Source organism: Narcine bancroftii, chromosome 6 (assembly GCF_036971445.1).
Source record: "Narcine bancroftii isolate sNarBan1 chromosome 6, sNarBan1.hap1, whole genome shotgun sequence".
Lineage (NCBI taxonomy): Eukaryota > Metazoa > Chordata > Chondrichthyes > Torpediniformes > Narcinidae > Narcine > Narcine bancroftii.
This window is the reverse complement of record NC_091474.1, coordinates 201279069-201300547: the sequence shown is the minus strand read 5'-3', so window position 1 is coordinate 201300547 and position 21479 is coordinate 201279069. Positions and strand designations below refer to the sequence as shown.

The 21479-nt window shown below is 38.8% G+C and overlaps 1 protein-coding gene across 3 annotated transcripts in view; it reads right to left on the bottom strand.

Annotated features, from left to right (window-relative positions):
- The window catches only part of LOC138736951 (E3 ubiquitin-protein ligase RNF19A), a 104794-nt gene that overhangs the window by 7066 nt on the left and 76249 nt on the right, over window positions 1-21479 (bottom strand). For all 3 annotated transcript variants that reach the window (XM_069887208.1, XM_069887210.1, XM_069887211.1), the window contains exons 4-7: window positions 13265-13409; window positions 3149-3311; window positions 1864-1978; window positions 1428-1562 (exon numbers count right to left, since the gene is read on the bottom strand). In XM_069887208.1, coding sequence (XP_069743309.1) covers window positions 1428-1562; window positions 1864-1978; window positions 3149-3311; window positions 13265-13409 — 558 coding nt within the window. The remainder of the gene's footprint in view (window positions 1-1427; window positions 1563-1863; window positions 1979-3148; window positions 3312-13264; window positions 13410-21479) is intronic.

Sequence of the window (21479 nt, the reverse complement as noted above, 5' to 3'; positions counted from 1 at the left end):
GTTGGTCAGCACAGATTTTTAATATTCGGCCAGGTACTCCATCCGGGCCTGATGCTTTCCTTGATTCACTCTCCTGAAGGCAGCACACACATCATCCTCAGATACAGACAAGACGGGATCATCAGGCAACGTGAGTGTGCAGAGGGGTGGTTCTTCGCTGTTACTATTGTCAAATCAGGAGTAGAACGCATTGAGTTCCTCTGGGAGAGAAGCTTTGATGTCTGATACTTTAAAGACAAGCACTCAGCGGCACAAGGACAGCTTCTTCCCCACTGCCATCAGATTCCTGAATGATCAATGAACCACTGCCTTAATTTGACTTTTTGTGCACTATTTTTATTTATTTTTGTGAGGTGTTTTTTTATATGAAAGTTTCCACTGTGATGCTGGTGCAAAACAACCAATTTCATGACTTGTTCATGACAATAAATTCTGATTCTGGTTCCATCAGTCCACCATCTCACCCCTACCTCCACCGCCCCCCACCATATAGTTACACTTATCACTTATTCCTTTTCTCATCCTTCTGAATACTATAAATCTTTCCTCTTTCCTCCCAGCCCTGATGCAATATACACTTGCTGAGTCCTTATCGTGCACTTTTTTTTTTCTTGCTTGGTCATTTGGATCATGGACTTCAATTCTAACTAAAATATAAATGCTCTTTCACTACTACCATTAGGGAGAAGCCACAGAAGCCTAAAGTCCTCTGGGTTCAAAAACAGCTCCCTTTCCCCCCTCCCCCACCCCTCATAGCTATTTAGATTCCTGACCTCCCCATTTCACTAGAACCAAAAGAGCATCAAAGATTCATCTGCACTAACCACACAGAATATGCTTTACACAAAAAATTGATAGAATATTTATTATTTCTTTCCTTTTCCTTTAAAAAAAAATCTTTTGTTCTTTGTCTTGTTTTATTTGTTAATTGTACTTAAATTGTTGTTAGTGTGTCTATGTATCTGGGAAGCCGAAGTAAGACTTTCACTGCAACTGTATAATTACACTTGCATATATGAAAATAAATTCTCAAGGGTAAATAAAATGCTTCAAAGGAGAAAATCAAAAATGAAATGGTTAAGCAGGCTCATCTGTGAGAAAGGGATTGACTTTGTTGTGTTGAAAAGCTAATCAATCTTCACTGTACAGTCTGGATGAGAGTGGCCAACCTTGAAGTATGATTGCATGGCTCCTTGATTGCTGTTTTACTCTGCAACATGCAATAATCTGCTACTGGTAGCAAGGACAATGCAGAAATTTGGCATGGCAATGAGTACAAGATAGAAGGATTCCTTGCACTCTTGAGTTTTCCAACCATTTTTGATACACCACAACTTCTATAAATAATTAGGGAGCTATATTTCTGAAACACATAGAATAAATCTTAGGCTGTTTTTACTCCCTGAAAAAATATGAGCCACTCTTACCAGAGGCAGCATCTTCATCTATTTCAATCTTTACACCTTTTCCATTTCCAGTTGTAACTCCACACCAATCGCTGCGACAGAGCGATACTGGGACAACACCATAAACATATGCAAGCATTATCGGTACTCCAATACCTTAACAATACAAAAAAAAATTTCAATATATTGCTACAGAAAATAACATCAAGCACCGTTATGTCAGTAATATTTGTGATAGAGCCACACATTACTTGAGTACAGTAAACCTTTCTATAAATCATTATAGCTTTGCTTGATCTGTCATTGTATGCAATACAAACTGAACAAATTTTACACTGTGTATCATTTATAATCAATACTAGGATTTTCAATATTCTGACTTAAAAAGCCATAAAATTATTTTACAAAATCTGCTAATAAGCAATTAACAATTTTATTATTCTATGTTTAACCTTACCAACTGTCACTGCAGCTAATACAGGAGATACGATGATAGACAGAACAACTCCTCCAGCTACAGCAAGTCTTCGTCTATGATTTGATATCTTATTACTTTCACAACGACTATAAATCTGTAAAATGTAAACAATTATTTTCTTTTAATTAACTCAATTTTAAACAGTCTTATAGGCGGCATGGTTAGGACAATGCTGTTACAGTGCCAGCGATCGAGACTAGGGTTAAAATCCTGGGCTGCCTGTGAACAGTTTGTAGGTTCTCCCTATACCTGCATGGGTTTTCCCTGGGGGCTCTGGTTTCCTCCACGCTTCAAAATGTACAGGGGATTGTAGCTTAATTAGATCACATGGGCCAAAATGACCTGATACCGTGTTGTATGTCTAAATTTTTAAAAAAGTTAAAAAATCCCTATCACATTGGTCTTATTTAAAACATTGAATTTACTTGTATACAAATGCAACCAGTAAAACCCCACTTAGCACTACAACTCACACATAGAATTCTTCCAGCAAAAACTCCAATCAAGTTCATTTAGCACATTGGGAACAAAGTGTTGTTTGGAAAGTACAATGCTGCATGTAGAAATTGAAACTGCAAAGATGGTTGCATCAAAAAATGAAATAGATCAAAAGGAAATCAATTATTAAAATTTACGTTTTGTTTCCTGCTCAAACCTGGCTCACCTGCTGTGAGCATTCCAATGTTTCCATTTTTTTAATGCTGAAGTACTTACGTAGTTGGAGAAAGTGACAAAAGCAACTGGTTGGAAATAGGTGTGCTTTGGCAGGAAAATGGGTAACAAAGCTTTTCTATTTACCCTTCACAATTCGACTACTCTGATAACTCCATAATACTGCCGACTTATTTATTTATTTGCTATTTTTGTCCTTCCTATTGTATCATTGGGTTGCCTGCAGACCACACCAAATAAAGCTTTTTTTGTGTATTTTGGTACACATGACAATAAAACAATTCAATTCAAATGAATTCCAACATGGTGAGAGCTTATTTTCTACTGAGAGAGAGAAAAACATACAAGATAAAAAAAAATTTCCCCATTCCTCTATTTGGTGTTTCAAATAAATGTGAAAGTTTACAGCATGTGAGGGAGATTTGAACTAGTAACAAAGTAAATATTAATAATTTCTTTTCGTCTATTCCTCCCAATTTTTGCTCCAAATAGCTTCAAGCCAAGAATGAAAAGAAAAAAGAAAAAAGGTACATTGATGTAACCTTGCAAATCCAAAAGACCAGGGCATGACTTCATTTTATGCCCTTCTTACCTTTCGCCCCATGTAGATGGGAAGACCAACCATCATAACTGGAACAGCAATGCCAGCAATCAGTGTGATTCCAACTGGAGCACCCACCAACATGCCCACTTGCCAAAGAATTTTTTTCTTCCGACTCCAAGGTTTTTTGCCCCAAAAAGTGCAGCCAGAAGGACTGTTAATGCAAGATTTACAAATTGTTAAAAAGCTACCACCTCCCTTTGGAAACAAAGACTGTGACTTCCAGAAACCATTAAACACAGAGTGAATAAATCACAAAGACATCTAAAGAGGCCCTTGAATGCATTGAAATAATTGACATGAGTACATCAGATTATTAAACCCAGCCATGAAGCCAATGGGCAGCAGCAATAACTCATTTGATAAGGAAGTAAAATGGTGGTGTAACTGGAAAGGTACTGAACTTGATTCTTTATAGGAAGGATTTAAAACCAGCTCAAAAGTACAAAATTATATCTACACTAGGCAGAATGTTAAAAATACAGGGGTAGAAATAGAAAGAGTATGGCAGAAATTAGGCTCCTAAGACTCGCTTCCAATTGGGTTATAGATTCAGAATGTTGGCAGTGGCCTGCAAACAAAGCAAGCATTTATAATCATTGACGGGTCTTCTGTTTGGAGGTACTTCACCTCTTATGACAGCCATATGTAGACGCTTGTCTTGAACAGATCAGAACTGAGGTTAATGCTTTCGGAAAATGCCAGTTCATAAGGTAGACCTCAAACAATTGAATAAAATACCCAAAAGGCAAAGTCCAGGCCCATTAATGGCAGTGATGACCACTTGTGTCATAATGGAAGCATTGATGAACATTTTATGCTCATTTTTAGGTGTGCACATGAGCGAAGAGTCTATTGGCCATCCTCACCATAGTCCTCCTCAAATGCCTCTTCCTAGCAGCTGAGCATCTGCTCTTCAAATCACTATGTCAATTCCACCTATTGAGGGGAACAATAGCGATAACACCTTGACTAATATAGGAAACTGTACCCAGATTTTTTTAATAACCTCATTAAAGTTTTAAATTCCATCAACCAAAAAGGACAGCAGGGCACTTTTCTTAATTTATCCTGTCCATAGAAATAGATTTCCATCTTCATGATGGCACACTTGACATGATCCTAACAAATGATCCAATCTCAGTGAGAGACTACATCACTGGCTCAATTTTTCCCAATCATTCTCACCTCTAATAAATTTTCGGAACTAATGTGAAACCATTCAACTAAAGGGTAATACATTCCAGACAAAGGTCACCCTAGCCTCAGTGGTCAAGCTAGTGCCTGCGGCAAAGCTTGGATTTGTGCAAAGTTGGAGGCTGATGCCCATGCCATTGACTTGCCCACTTAAAGCAAAAGAAATAATGCCTTACATTCAACAATCACCAAATAAAAAGATCTGTGAACCTGTGCCTGGAAGTATCTTCAAAAATAAAGGTTCATTTTAAGATCTTGGAAAATACAAACCATTTCTATCTCAGGAGTTACCTCACATTGAAGGCATACTTCAATAATAAAATTGACCACTGCCTTCAATGTGCCAGCAAAGTCTTGGTAAGTTGAGGGATAGTTTAAACCAAACACTTCCTGGTGCACAATGTAGCAGGGATCTCTGCTCTCCAAAATGGTTCTAGACTACATAAAGCAAGTAAATACCATAAATTGTGTTTTTGCAAAAGGCTCAAAATTAAATGGAAAGACGTGGACCAATTAGTGGCTTCTACTATGAAATCTTCACCCTGGTTATACTCCCAACTTCATTGAGCACATTTCTTGCATCCCCACAACAAGTCACCAAAAACAGACATTGTTATGGGCGATGACTACAAAGTGGATAGAGCAAACAATTCAAAAATATCAACAAAATCCTATGATAAAAATCTTTTGACTCCTGTGTATCTCTAGCCTATGACCTTTAATGAGAACGAGCAGCGTTTGGGATATTATTAGGCACAGAAGCTGAAGAGGACAGAAACTCCATGTCTGTGGTTGGAAAGAATACACACACCAAACCGGAAGCAATTTAGAGGATGAGTAGGGTGCCACAGGAGGGAGGATAGAGGAAGAAGTTTGGACAGCCACAGAAAGGAAGACTGAAGATTTATATTATCATTCATAGGGAATAAGATTTATATTATCACATCCGCACAACCATGCTGCCACAAAACTCAGAACTTCATGACTCGATCGTGACAATAAATCCTGATTCTGATATAAAAATCTGCAGAAAACCTAGAAAATTATGATTGTTGATTCCAATTTAGTTGCTTTTGTCAATGATGCAGAAACAGTGATGAAGATGGGAACTGTACCCTTATAACAATTTTTAAAAATAATCTTTTGTGGGTTAAATGATTCAACAGCAAAGCAAATACCAGGACTGGAGAATTTCTGAGGTGTAGCCTTGAAGATGCTCTTTATTGCTGTCATCTAGGGAGTTCCAAAATTTGGAGTCCCGATGTCTCCTTTCCTCCTGCTCCTATCCCCTTGTCTCTTTCTTATTCCTCTGCATCCATGTCCACTTATGGCCTTTTGGCTGGCAGCCTATGTTCCTACCCCTGCCCCTTCTTCCCCTACCTTTTTATTCGGTTGCTTGCCTGCATTTTTCCCATACCTTGTCAAAGGGCTCAGGCCTGAAACATTGGTTATATATCTTTGCCTCTAGTGGATGCTGTGGGTCCTGCTGAGTTTCTCCAGCTATTTTGTGTATTTTTCAATTGGTCATGTCTGTTTGTTTGTTTTTGAATTAAGTCTGCAATGTCCTTAACTGTGACTCTGCAGAACAAAAAAAAATGCACATCAGTGAGCAGGCTGTTGGTCGAATAAAAGTTGCTTGTGGCTCTGTAAATTATATTGTCTCTCAACTTGTTGATGTTTGAGAAAATTATTTGCTGCTTTTGTCTTTTGTAAAAATACATAATACAGTAAAACCCCCAGTATACAGCACCTATGGGGATTGGGAGATGCCAGGTATGTGAATTTTTCGGTGGTTTGAGATTGTGTGTTGCGTGATTGAAGAACTGACCACTAGGGGCGCTAATATTAAACTTTCTTATTTTTTACCTATTTATTTTCCTCTATTTTTTTGTCTGCTGCTTGAGGCTGCCAGTTGCTTGAATTCCAGATAATGGGGATTTTTACTGTATATCTAGGAATTTTGTTCCAAATTATATTGAAGTTTTAGTTGTTCTGGGATAATAAGTTTAAAGGATGGTTTATTATGGAGCATGCTGTTAGTATTAGTCAGTACATTGCCATGGCCAAATTTTTTTCCCCCTATCTGATGTACTGAACAATAAATAGAGTGAATGGAATTGACCAAAGCTGACTTCAGTGCAAGTCAGTAACCATAGAAGGCAAAGATGATTTATTCATTCAGCATTTTTGCCTGAAGGTGATGGCAAATATTTTTGTATGCTAGCTTCTGCTGCAGTTGATAAATCTTTTGCTTCCTTCTTCTAGTTATTTAATTGATTTCTTACACTTTTTATTGCATGTGGAAAGATTGCCGAGCTTTGATCTGATTTTTTTTTGTTCGTAACATTGTTCACTTCCATCTATTTCATGCTTTTCCTGGTCTTTAACATGCATGAAAGTCTATGTTGTTAGCTTTTAAATGCATCTTGTACTGTTATGGCACATTCTTCCACAAAACCTACCAACTTAGGGTTGATTCCTGGCTTGGAAAACTAAGTGATAAGCTTGCCACAAGGTGATTGATTGTGGGAGATTACACTTCCACTATTGCTGATGTCTCACGGCACCTCACGGTACGCATGTTTTCTTAGTCAATCCCATTCAGCAGTTTGGTTATGGCACACAATTTTGGAGGCTATCCTCAAACTTCATCTCCACAAGGAAAGGGAAATAGTCATTTCACCCCATGACATCACAGGCAGGTTCAATTATAATGTTAAAACTAGTTAGCATGAGAAGGTTTTGCTCTTATATTGGTTTCCTCAGCAGCTCCCGTGGGGTTTACTGGCAGCATTTTCCTTTTTGGCTCAGTCTTGTGGTACAATCATGTCCATTTTAATGATGTTCATTGAAATAATGAATCAGGATCAATTCTGTGCTGCTTCTGGTTTGTGTTTTTTCTAAGTGGTTTTCAACATGGAATATTATGAGAATAAATGAACATTGATAAATGTGAAAAAACAAACAACTACCTGTCTGATATTATAAGATGGATCCTATTGGGGTCCAAAATCAACAATGAAGACCTGATGTCACTGTGCTCACATTTCTATTGGGTCTGGACATAATAAACCAGAGATTATGAGAGAGTAAGAGCTTAGGGTGTATATAGCTTACTTCAAATGTGTAAAATAAATCAGAGCGGAAAAATTGAGAACCTAAGACAGGTTATTGTAATAGTTTTTCATGGTGCTCTGACAAAACTGAATATTTTCTAATATATTTTGCACATCAGTCAAGAGACAACCATGTTGCACTGTGTCCAATGTAAAATATATGCCAAACCAGGTGTGGATTTCTGTTTTTAAAGCAGCTGCAGACAGGTATTAAAAACAACAATGAGCTACCAATTAAAATCGCCGATTTAAAAATCTTGAGCTGTTGCAGTGGAATCTGAACCCATACCTTCAGTTATTAGTCAAGGCTTTGGAACTGCTACTCATGTTAGTGATTACAAGACAAGTCAGAGGGAGGGTATCCTATGGTGAATGACTCACCTCATAACAATCCAAGGCCTCAACAGACTGGACAAGTACACCACAAAAAAAGTCTGAAGATACTTGACATAATCCTAGACTCTTCTTCGCTGGAACTACACTCACCTTCCAAAACATATATTCCCTCTACCACTCCTGGAAAAGGCTGCATAAAGTACTATCTACATAATTGCTGTACATTTGCTCACCCAGGCACCTATAACAGTGCCTTACACACCAACAACCTCTACCACAAGGAAAACAATGGGAGTAGATACATGGAAATACCATCACCTTGTTTCCATCTAGATTTGTACATTCAGCTCACCTGGAAATGTATTGGTGCTCCTTCATTTATGCAGGGTCAAATTCCTACCCAGGAGAACTATGGAACTACCTTCATCAGAAGAGTGGTTCAAGAAGGCTGTTCACTATCAACTTCTTAAGGACAATTAGGGAGGGGCAATAAAGGCTTCAATTGTCAGCGACTGCTAGATCCTGATGGCACCTTCATCAGCGTAATTAGTGTAGTGGTTAGCACAATGCTATTAAAGTGCCAGTGAATCGGGTTCAAATCCAGCACCGTCCATAAGGAGCTTGTACCTTCTCCCCATGTCCGTGGTGGTTTCGTCCAGTTACTCAGGTTTCCTCTCACTTTACAAAATATATGGGGATTGGGGGTATTTGGGCAGTATAAGGTCATGGGTCAGAAGGGCCTGTTACTATGTTTTATGTCTAAATTAAATTAAATTATAATTATGCTCCAACACCCTTGTCGTCAAATGATCAGTTGAAAAGGCAGAGTCCCTCGTATGCTTTATAACTTAGTTGCAGAACATTTGCATATTTGATATAGATTCTAAAGATGATGATTTAATTGGTAAAGCATCTTAGCCAAACCATGGAATTCTCAAACCTGGCCATTTACCTCATTTTAGACACTTTCTTCATCTGCTTGGGTTTTCACATACACATGTCCTCTTAGAGTTACATGCGAAACGAAAATCCTGATATCTGCGCAGCATGGCAGAAAATACATTGCACTAGAATTGACTCAGCTACCTCTTAAATCACGAGAAGTAAATGATCCCTGTGTAGGGTCCATTAAATGATGAATAATGTCATTTATTCCAAATAAGACATTATTGAATGACAGTTTTTAATGAATGTTTGACAACATATTCAAAGGGTAAGTGAACTTGACAAATTATTTTTGGTTTGAAATTCTTTTCCATCATTAATGTTAAGCCTTGCTACTGTGTAGTTTCTTACTCTTGGGAATAAAAATTGTATTTTTTATTAAATATAAAAATACATTGACAATTATACTTTGAAGAGGGGAAAGAAAATTTTGAACCTTTCAAGTATTCACACTAAATATAAAAGATTGTATTTTAAATTCCTATTATAGTTATTATTAAGGATGAAATTCAAACAAAAGTATTCTCGGTGTTATCAATAGTGGTTCTTCAGCTCTGAGGGAGAGATTAACAATCTTCCCCATTGCCTTCTTGTTTAGAAGAATATGTTTTTTCTGACTATCCATCCCATAGGATGATGATGGTTCCTTTCAATCAGTTTGAGGGGTTTGATATGTGTGTCCTGGAGTGGCTGTACAGGCCGATCCTTGACAGGCTCTGCTTGCCACATACTTGGCAGGTGAGGCCTGGATGTGCAGAAGCTCCGTTGCGACGCTTCCTGCGCTTTTCCTCTGTTGCCTCTTTGAGCTTGTTCTCAGCAGCGTCCACACCTTTTCTGATGGCATCCCTCCACTGCAAGCAATCTTGAACCAATGTTGATGGGGCAATGTCAGCTTTCTGTGCAGAAGGCATCCCTGTACCGCAGTTGCTGGCCACCTCACTTTCAGGTACCACTGGACAGTTGATCATACAAGATGTCCTTAGGCAGTCTTCCATCATCAGGCATTCTGAAAACATGTCCTGCCCAGCGAAGTAGGACTGATATCAATCACCAAGATTGAAACGGCTGGCATTCTGGCTCGAGAAAGGACCTCAATATTGGAGACCTTCCCCATCGCCTGCTTGATTAGAAAAACAGGTTATTCATCCCTTTCAACCCTGCTTCCTATCAGGGGATGGGTTAGTCAAACTATCACTTTAATTGCCTCTGTTCTATATTACTTATCCTCAAATATTGATGAAACTTATTCTTGAAAAAGTATTGTGGCTTTGCAGCAGAATGTTTTGGAAGATGTGGGGGTGGGGGGGGGGGGGGAATAAAGTTCTTCATGATATTACTGCTAAATGGGCAAGCCCTAGACCCAAGATTATGATCTCTTGCTCTAAAGCATTTCTGTGATACCCTATAAAAATCTTCAGATCTTTCTTCAATATTCGAAACCTATGAGCACACAGTTCAATCCAGGTTTATTTGGATATTTAACATTTTTATGGTTACAAGAAAAGGGATTAAAATCAAAACGGCAAGAGTTTAATGTGAAGAGTGCAAATTAGCAAACGAGGCTGAAGTATCAATTATCCTTTGGGATAATTGGTACCTTTATACAAAATAACAGAGGATTGTAAATGAGACTAATTTAAATGCTTTACCAGGTTTTAAAACACTTTTGACCTAACTATGCACAAAGGTGAGAGATAGAAGGATAAATGGAAAAATCTTGGGAGATGAAATTCTGACCCTTGAGGAAAAAAAAATGGTTTCATGGTGGATTACAGACTCACTAAACTGTTCCTTCTTAAAGGACCCAGCCATCACCAACTTCTACGGGCAGGGAAAAGAATTAGAGAATGTCCGTTCAATACATTGCTGAATGCGACAGACTTGGGCAAGGATTTTGAATATTTTACCTACCAGCTTAAACTCATGGCTGCATTCCAATTGTGATTTCGCCCCACTCAACAGGAGCAAAGAAAGTGCAACTGTTCCAAATCACAGAAATTCTGATGTAGCTAATATCTGTGGAACCCGTCAGATTGCAATAAGGGACAAACAATTTAGCCCTAAATTTAGTCACAAACAGCAAACTCTGAATTAATATGAAATAACTCATACCAGTCCTCCAGCCATAGTTCATAACCATATTTGGTGGATGCTTTCTTCCAGGTCCCTCAATAATCTACAATCTCAAGTTCTATAACTGCACATAGATCACCTCTACCTCCCCAAGAATCACAAATGGAACCAGTTCAGTACATTCATCAATTCATCCTGCCCTTCTCCCACATAATTCATTTCTTGACTTCACTCCTTTTCGAGTTCCTTCCCACTTACCATAGGGGTGGCACAGTTAGCGCCAATGACCTGGTCTTGAATCTGGTATTGTCTGAATGCAATTTACAGGATCTCTCTGTGTCTGTGCTGGTTTCCTCAAGCTGCTCCGGTTTCCTCCCACTCACCAAAATGGATGGAATTGCAGGTTAACTGGGATGCACAGGCATGTGGCCAGGAGGGCCTTTTATCATAATCTATGTCTAATTTAAATATATCCATTATGCATTAGATGCTCTCTGCCACTTTTATGCTTTCCTGATCCTTGGCCCTTACTGGCTCATTTGCACCATGGTTTCCAATTCCTTGGCATTTACATCCCACAATACAACTACACAAGGAGTCTTTCTTTCTTGCACAAGGTCCCACCAACAAACACCCCCCCCCCCCCCCCCACCACCTACACTCATGCTGGCAGCTCTTGTGCTCAGACTGAACAATCTCTCGTTTCCTCCAATGGTGAGAACATTTCTTGTTTTGTAATGGAATGTTAATAAAATATATGTTTAAAAAGGGGGAATAACATTAGGTAGTTTAGGTCATTTTTCACAAGCAAACATCACATGACAGAGACAGAGACAAAAAGGAGAGAGAGGGAGGAAAAAGCTGCTGCAGTCAGTGAAAGGGTGTAAAGTAAAAAGTCCGTTAAAGATCCCATTTCAAGACGGGATTTGAGTTCTGCCTATTCAAAATCTCTGTAGTGGCTGGTTGTGTTTCTCCAAAAAAAGGGGAAAAGAAGAATTCTTTGCGGTAACCTGGAAGAAGGCACGTTTCTTTGGAAAGACACTTCAGTTGCTGATTGAAGGAAATCACTTTGCATGTCCAATCAATAAAGAAAATCTCTCTGCATCCACCAAAGACCTTCCTGACTGGTAACAACTTAAGTTAAGGCACCAGAGCCTGTTGAATGTAATGACTGTTTAATTCTGTGCACAGATCTGAAAACTGTCTGATACCAGTGAACTTGGAGAAGTGAACAGTAAATGACTGGACAGTGGAAAAAGAACCATCTTGAACACACACACACACACACACACACACACACACACACACACTCACTCACTTAGAGTAAGGAGAGGATTAAGTTAAGTAACTTAATAGAGATAAGTTAAATATTGATCTTATCATTCTGTGTTAAGAAAATAAAATCAATTTTGTTGAAGTGGCCATTGTCTCGATGAATTTCTATTGCTACTGGTATTTGAGTCCTCAGGCTCATAACAGTTTCAATCCTATTCAAATCCATTCTCTCTCAGTTTTCTTCTCAATACAATAAATGTATTAGCATTGCTTTCGTTGTATGCTGAACAGGACATTATCATCCATTTCATCACTATCCAACATTCCATAACCAACTTCATTTCCTGTACAATGAACAATTATCAATATTAAAAAATGAAGCATTATTTACAGAATCCATTGCTCATCTCTTAAAAATGCTCTTTTTTTAAAAACTAGAACTACACATGTAGCAGATTGTCCCACAAGAAAGAAAAATAAACCAAAATTGTGCTGACTTAAGCTAGTTGTGTCTGCAGTGCTGTAGGAATCTAAAATTCCTTGCTTCCTACCACCCTTTCAAGCAGATGAAATTAATCTTCATTATGCACTTACAGCTTTTCAGAACTGAAGATAATTTTCCATCTTAAAAGGATTAAAAAGTTAATAAAATCTCCACACCAACAATAAATCAATTCACACTAATGCAACAGTAACTTCATCATACAACTTGTAGTCTGAATCCTTTACATTTATCCATATTCTTTGGCTGAGATATGATATAATCCTATTGCAGACTCACCAGACATACTACTACACGCCTGATCTAAGATGTTAACTGACATCTTAAAAATAAAAAGAATTGGAAAAATGATTTTTATTGCTGGCTAGAAGAGAGGGTAGCAAGAGAGAAAAAAATCAAATTCAGGTTAACACTATTTAACCAGGGGCAATATTTTCTTGCTAATTTACTTGTGATTAGTTATCAGATACATGCAGAAAGACATAGCAGAAATAAAATGCCATATTTATCCCATTTTTCAATCAAAGTGGTAGAGCTGTACACAGCTGCAAAATACTTCCCATTCAATTCCATAATCAGGATTTGTACTGGAAGACAAAATCCCAATCAGAAGTTACATAAAAGATGAAACCCTGTTTAGGGCAGTTCTCTAAACTGCTGTACCTGAGGTAATGCAGGTCTGTAATTTCCTTCATGCATAGCCAGCAGAACTGGCAGCCACACACAGCGCATGTCATCCTGTTGCAGCTTCCATCGTTCATCTTCAGGATAAATGCACCACATCGCGGACATGGCTTGATCTCCTCGGCTACACAAGGAAGGGATTGGGGAATGGAAGCATAATCTTACTTAAGAAATAAGAAATCTCAAATCAGTGCCCTCCCCCCACCTTAATCTTGCTCTCACTCTTTCCCAACCATTCAAAATGTTCAATGAATCATATTAAAAGTGATCTAATTTGAGAAAGGGGAAGAAATAATAAACAAAGGACAAATCTTCAGGATATAATTCCACAAAAATTAACACTGAACAAGCAAATTATTTTGGGATTAAAGCAGATTGCAACTCAGCCTGTAAATTCATTTTGTCACATGACATACAGTAACTTTTCTTGCAGCCTACATGGATGAACCCAAATTTCCAGCTACCTGTCACTTTAATTCACTATTGCATTTCCACTTTGTCCTTCTCAACTGTTCCAATGAACCTGGGGCAAGTTTGACGAACAGCACCATACCTTCTTTCTTCTTGCATTTCTGGTTTCGGGACTTGAATGTCTTCAACAATTTCAGATAATCAGCCATACTAGCTTTTTGTTCAGCATTGATTGCTGTTCCTCTCCCCTCTTCTTCCATTTGGACATATCTATTGCATTTCCTTCAGACAAATCTTTTCGTACTCATGAGAATCAACCAGCCTCTTTCAGCCATAACTAACACAGCCACTTGTGTCATTCAATCTTTCATTTTCTCCACCCTAATGTAGACCTTCCCTTTCCCTCTCCCTCACTTCTCCCCTTCTCCCTCACTCCTCCAGAGCTTAGAACTTGTGTTTTTAACATTTTAATTTTAATGCAAAATCATCAAAATGAAACATTAACTGCTTCTTTCTCTCTTTCGCCACAGATACTGAACCACATTTTGAGTATTACCAGTATTTTCCATTTTTCAACTGTACTTTGCTGTGGTTCATTTAACCACACCAGAAATTTCCTGGTCAAGGCAAAGCCCAATTAATCCTGCAGGGCAGAACCCCAGCCTGAAATTCAGCCAAAGATTTGCCTGCTGATACTACTTCCAATGGAAAGGTCAAAGTTCTGTTCCAACAACCTCTGGATTGATCATGGTAGTTTACTGATGCGGATTCATTCTAAGAACGATGCATAGCACAGTCAACACTCCCCACGCAAACCCACTTTCAAAAAGGGAGGAAACACTTTGCAGAATAGAACAAATGTGTTTTATTCATGCATCAATTATGGCAATATTTTTTAATGGCTGTCAAGATTTGGAAAGACATGTACAGATTGCCAATAAAAATGTAATTTGTGTAATTTTAATGATTTCCAATTTATTGCTCAAGATTGATGGGAAAAAGCAACAAATATCAGAAAAAGTGATTTAGAATCAGCAAACACTGTCAGAGCGAAGCATTTTTGCTGCTGAATGAAATCAAAGCAAATGTGCAATATAATCACAAAATTGTGTTTGAATGTTATTTACAAGGAAAATTTACTCGAGATCCAGAGATCCTCTTGATTACTTCAGTCTTCTATTCACTAAATCTCTAAACATACATGGGATAACAGGAATTAAGAAATAAACAATTAGAGGTATTTACCATTGCAATCAACATTCTAAATAACTTGCCAAGAGGACTTGGAAGAAGTTCAGATACAAACATTTTAATTTTGTTTTAAAACAATCATCCTTACTTGCATAACATGCAAGCTTGCTTGTGATGTTGTATTAATTATTTCTAAAAGTAACATAGCAATTAATTTTGGCCTGTATTTTCTTTGGGGTTGAGGGGTGGGGGGAGGCAATATTATCCAACTATCTTGTTGACAAGAGCAACCCACATAGTCTCCAACAACTCCCTTAACAAAACCAGCCTCAAGTTATACTTGGCAGATAGTAAGCAAGTAAATTTCAGTCCAAATAAAATGTATTCTCCTCGAGGAGTCTGTTGTCTAGTGTGTTTAGTCACAGCAGTAAATGAGTCCATTGTAGAGGGAGTAGTATGATTTGATGTCATTGGCCATGATTTTTTTCTGTTCCCATTTGGCAACAGAGTTCAATAATATCTGGATTCTGTTCTTGTTTTTAAGCCTGTAAATACGTTGAAAACTTCCAAACTATGTGGACAGAAATAAATGAGAAATGCTGATAAAACATACACACGAGTTAACATAAAAGTAGATATTTTAAATAGCACAGGGAAAGAGCCTTAAATATAATTTACTATAATTATTTTGAAGTTCAGAATTTGCATGATCTAGATTGGAAAAAAAATGTTTTCATACTTCACCTCAATATCATGCTTTTGATGCAGAAATCAATGGACAAATAGCACCTTAACTGACATACACATTGTCACACCTAACAATGCTCATCTACAGTTAATCAACCCAATTAGTTATACATTTGGAATTTTAAATACATAGGCTAGAATTTGATCACTTTTTTTGTCTGTCAGTGGTAATGTCACATTTGCTGCAATTAATGTTCTATGGCTTTCTCATCGCAATAGTAAAAAGGTCTGACAACTTTTAAGTTAAAACAAAGTGTTCAAATAGCCAACAGATACCAAATCTTGCAAACACACTACTTGACTCAATTGGCAGAAAAGGTTACTTTCCCTAAACTGAAGGTTTACTGCAGACCCGAAGTTCACAGTTCAATCAAATTACTGGATTCTCATGTAATTATACAAAACCTATTACCATCCCAAGTATAAATATTTTACATTTTAAAAAATCTGTTATATAACAAACCTAAACATCAATTGCTGAAGAATGTTTGTTACTGCAAATGATATAATACATCAAAAATGCAGTTATTTTTCTTGCCAAACAAAATGTCATCATAGAGACACAGGAGAGAATGCCGATGATTGAATTTGGACCACAAAACATATTGCTGGGAGAAGACAGTTGGGTTAGCCACATCTGTGGAGGGAAAGGGAGAGTCGACTTTTTGGATCAAGACTGCAAAATTTCATCATACACAATATCATTTCAATGGGCTAATTGAATGGCTTCATTCCAAGAGTTGACACGAAGTCTCATGAACGACTTCATTATCAAGCCCCTTTTCCAAAATTTGATCTCAAGTTTAAAAGATCTTAAATTCAAATAATAGTCACTTAATGTGCTTCTAGATAATTATTCTAAAAATAAATTCTTACAGAGGATAGGTGTGAACTTTGTTGCTATCTATTGACAGTTTTGCTGTCGCTACTGAAATATCCTAATTACAGAAATTAATTTAAAAACATTCACAACAGGTTTTATTTTTCAAATTATTTTAAAACTATTAGTTCTCATTGACACAATTTATTTCTGTAATCTTCATACCTGAAATATAGTCCAGTGTTATATTAAAATGGAGCAACGCACAATGCTGGAGGAACTTAGCGGGTCAAGCAGCATCATGGAAATCAATAGACCAAAATTGTTTATCTTCCCAAAAGAGGGTTCGAGGCCAGAAAAAAGAACTGTCCATTGCTTTCCATCATCCACTGAGTTCTTCTAGCACTTGGTGTGTGTTCCAGTTTTCATACATCTGCAGATTTCTTGTTTATCCCAGGTGCACAATCCTTTATCCGGAACCCTTGGTAAGAAATGAAATTCAGACGTTTGAAAGGAAAGACATTGAAACAGGTGGGGTAGAGTCTGTTTGGATAGAATTAAGAAATTGTAAAGGAACGAGGACCATAATGGGGGGTCATTTACAGGCCTCCGAAAAGTAGCTCAGATATCGGAAGAAGTATAAATCAGAAATTAAGAGTGGCATGTCAAAGTGGTAGCAATACGGTAGTTATGGGGACTTCAACATGAAGGTGGACTGGGATAATCAGACGGGGGCAGGAACACAAGAGAGTGAGTTTATTGAATGTCTACGAGATACTTTCTTGGAGCAGCTAGTGGAGGAACCTACCAGGGGGAAGTCGATTCTGGACGGTGCTGTGCAGCGACGCAGAGTTAATAAGTGACCTCGATGTAGGGGAGCCATTAGGGAATAGTGACCATGGTATGGTTACTTTTGAGCTGCAATTAGAAAGGAAAAAAGAAAGGAAGTCGGAAGCATCTGTACTGCAGTTAAATAAAAGGGATTATGCAGCTATGAGGGAGGAGCTAGCCAAAATAAAATGGAAAGATACACTAGCTGGGAGGACAACTGGGGAAAAATGGCAGGCATTTTTGGACATTTTTCACAGGATTCAGGACAAATTTATTCCAAAGTGGAGGAAAGGCTCTAGGAGATGCAAATGGCAGCCGTGGCTAACTAATGAAATCAAGTGCAATATCAAATCCAAAGGGAGTAAGTATAAGATAGCGAAGCGGAGTGGGAAGTTAGAGGATTGGGAAACCTTCAAAGAGCATCAGAGGGTAACTAAGAAAGTCATAAGAGAGGGGAAAATGAAGTACGAGAGGAAATTAGCAAATAATATAATGGAAGATAGCAAAAGCTTTTTTAAATATGTGAAGAGGAAGAAATTGGTTCGGTCTAAAATTGGTCCATTAAGAATGGAAAAGGGTGGAATTATTACCAGAAACAAGGAGATGGCTGAGGAATTTAACAAATACTTTGCAACTGTCTTCACCAAGGAGGATATAGGTTATGGTCAGTTAGGGGGTAGTGGTCATGCGGTATCAAGAGACTTGAGGAACTTTCCTGGGGAAGTAGGGGATCTAATGGATATCCGGATCCAGAAGCAGGAGGTTGTGAGTAAATTGTTGGGACTGAGGGCTGATAAATCCCCAGGGCCTGATGGGCTGCATCCCAGGGTGCTTAAAGAAGTTGCTATGAAAATTGTGGAGGCACTGGTCGACATTTTCCAAAGTTCCATAGATTCGGGGGAGGTCCCTGAGGATTGGAGAGTGGCTGATGTGGTGCCGAATTTTAAGAAAGGAGGGAGGGAGAAAACGGGAAATTATAGACCGGTCAGCCTGACGTCAGTGGTGGGGAAGATATTGGAATCTATCATAAAAGGAGTAATAGCAGAACACTTAGGCAGAAATAATAGTATAAGGGCTAGTCAGCATGGATTCCTTAAGGGTAAGTCATGCTTGACTAACCTTCTGGAATTTTTTGAGAATAAGACAAAGAGGGTGGACTTGGCAGAGCCAGTGGATGTGGTGTATTTGGACTTCCAGAAGGCCTTTGATAAGGTACCGCACGGGAGACTAGTGGGCAAGATCAGGGAGCATGGTATTGGAGGTAAGGTGCTGACATGGATAGGAAATTGGTTAAGAAATAGGAAACAAAGGGTTGGAGTAAGCGGGTCTTTTTCAGGATGGCAGGATGTGACGAGTGGAGTGCCGCAGGGATCGGTATTGGGTCCTCAGTTGTTTGTAATTTATGTAAATGATTTGGATGAGGGGATTATTAATAACATGAGCAAATTTGCAGATGACACTAAACTGGGTGGCGGTGTGGGGTGTGAGGAGGATGTCAGGAAAATGCAGAGGGACTTGGACAGGTTGGGGGAGTGGGCTGCTGAATGGAAGATGACGTTCAATGTAAGCAAATGTGAGGTTATCCATTTTGGGGGAAATAATAGGAAAGCTGAGTATTATTTAAATGGAGAAAAGCTAGGGAGTGGGGAGGAGCAAATGGATCTGGGAGTACTTGTTCACCGGTCACTGAAGACTAGCATGCAGGTTCAGAAAGCTGTGAAGAAGGCTAATAGCATGTTGGCTTTCATAAAGAGGGGATTGGAGTATAGGAACAGAGACGCCCTTCTGCAGTTGTACAGGGCCCTGGTGAGACCCCACCTGGAGTATTGCGTCCAGTTCTGGTCTCCAATTTTGAGGAAGGACATACTAGGACATACTAGCTATAGAGGGTGTGCAGCGCAGATTTACAAGGTTAGTTCCAGAGATGGCGGGGTTGACATATTCTGAAAGGCTAGAAAAACTGGACTTGTATCCGATGGAGTTTAGAAGGATGAGGGGGGACATGATTGAGGTATACAAAATTATCAGGGGGATAGACAGGATGAAGTCGGATTACTTGTTCCCAATGATGGGGGAGACGAGGACTAGAGGGCATAGTTTAAGAATACAGGGTAGGCCCTTTAGGACGGAGATGAGAAAACATTTTTTTACCCAGAGAAGTGTGAATCTGTGGAATGCTCTGCCACAGAGGGTGGTAGAGGCAGATTCGCTGATTATGTTCAAAAGAGAGTTAGATAAGACTCTAGTGGGCAAAGGAGTTAAGGGTTATGGGGATAAGGCTGGAAAGGGGTACTGATAGTAGTGATCAGCCATGATCTGTAAAATGGCGGTGCTGGCTCGACGGGCCGAAGGGCCTACTCCAGCTCCTATTGTCTATTGACAGCGTGTCCCGAATCTCGGATTTTTCCGGATTTCGGAAAGCCAGATTTAAACCCACTTGAATTGTGCTACTGCAACCATCCCCCCCTTCCAGTGGTGTTGCCGTCTCCCCCCACCCCCCTACCCCCTCGCCCGCCCGACTCACGCTGCCGGTCTCACCCCCCTGCCTGCCCGACTCGCGCTGCCGGTTGCCCACCCGACTCGCGCTGCCAGTCTCTCCCCCTCACCCCCCCGACTTGTGCTGCCGTCTTTCTCCCTCGCCCGCCTGACTCGCGCTGTCAGTCTCTCCCCCTCACTTGCCGGATTTTGGAGCTTTCTGGATTTTAGATGACAGGATAAAGGATTGTGTACCTGTAGTACTATTACAATTGACTTTCAAAAAAGTCTAAAACACAATTGATTCAAAACTTCAGTCACCATGAGTCGAGCAAGCGACTAATTAAATTTACCATTTTGGTAGTGTAATGTGATTGTTTTTACTTGGAATGTAAATGTAAAATCTTAATAGGTAGTCAAGAATCAATCAAATCAAGCAACAGAAAGGAAATGCAAATAAATAATATCAGCAGCAGGCAGGAAGATGGGTTTCCTTTTAAATACATTATCACTCTTAACGAGGTGATACTGCTAATTGCATTTGATCCATTCTTATTTTTTGACAGATGTAACATGGACATCAAAATTCAATGCTCTGAACTGTATAGCTAACAACAAGAACCTAAAGAAACTTCAGATATCTTTAATCGTTGGGACACTTTGCAAGGCTCTGGTGGACAAATATTGAAACTTGTTTCTCAATTCCTCACAAAGAACAGGAACTGAAATGTTCCAGTTGATATACTTTCTTCAATAAAATTTAAAAATTACACCAAATGGAAAATGCTAAAACTTTATATATTTCATTCTCTTTTGTTTCAGTCCACAGCAAAGCATTTAAACTTATTAAGAAACATGATCTCAATTATGGTTTATGGGGTCAGGAAATGCATTTCTTAGTATCTTTTTGTAACCTTATTTATTTCATTTCTCACTTTCAATTAATCACTTTGTTTGTGTTAACGCAACCCAGTGGTTTTCAAACTGCCCCCTAAACCCATATTCCACCTAAAGCAATCCCTATGCCATAAAAGCATTGTGATATTTGAGGGATTACTTTGGGTGGTATGTGAGTGGGAAGGGAAGGCTGAGAACCACTGCTCTGGTCCTAATCGTTACTGAAATATTTTGCTTGAGGAAAAATGTCATTGGCTCATTTCCTTTGGAGCTATGAAACTTGCACATAATGAGTCAATGTGGTATGATTAAAACAGTGGTTTTCAAACTTTTACTTTCCACTCACATACAACCGTAAGTAATCCTTTACTAATCACAGAGCACTTATAGCATAGAGATTGCTTAAGGTGGAATGTGCATTTAAGAGGGCATTTTGAAACCCATTGACTTAAACAGAAGAATAAACAACTGTAAAATAGGAATTCTTTGACAAAGAAAGGACATTTCAGCCACCATTCCTTGTTTGATCTGGTTCTCGATATCAACTTTGGAGAAAGAGGGATCAAGTATGAAACGAAGTGGAATATCTGCATTGCAACACATTTTCATAGAGGTTTGGAGGCCACACATCGAAACGGAAAGCAAATGCAGTTTTGGCAGAATCATTCAAGTGAGGATTTTTTCTGCAACAAAGAAAGTGTCTGGGGGAAATCCAAACAGCCACAGTCGAAATATTTAGCATCTTAACAAGACAAAAATAAAGCCAGCAAACATACAAGGAGGTGGAGACATAAGTTGTGCACCTATTTGGCCACCAGCATC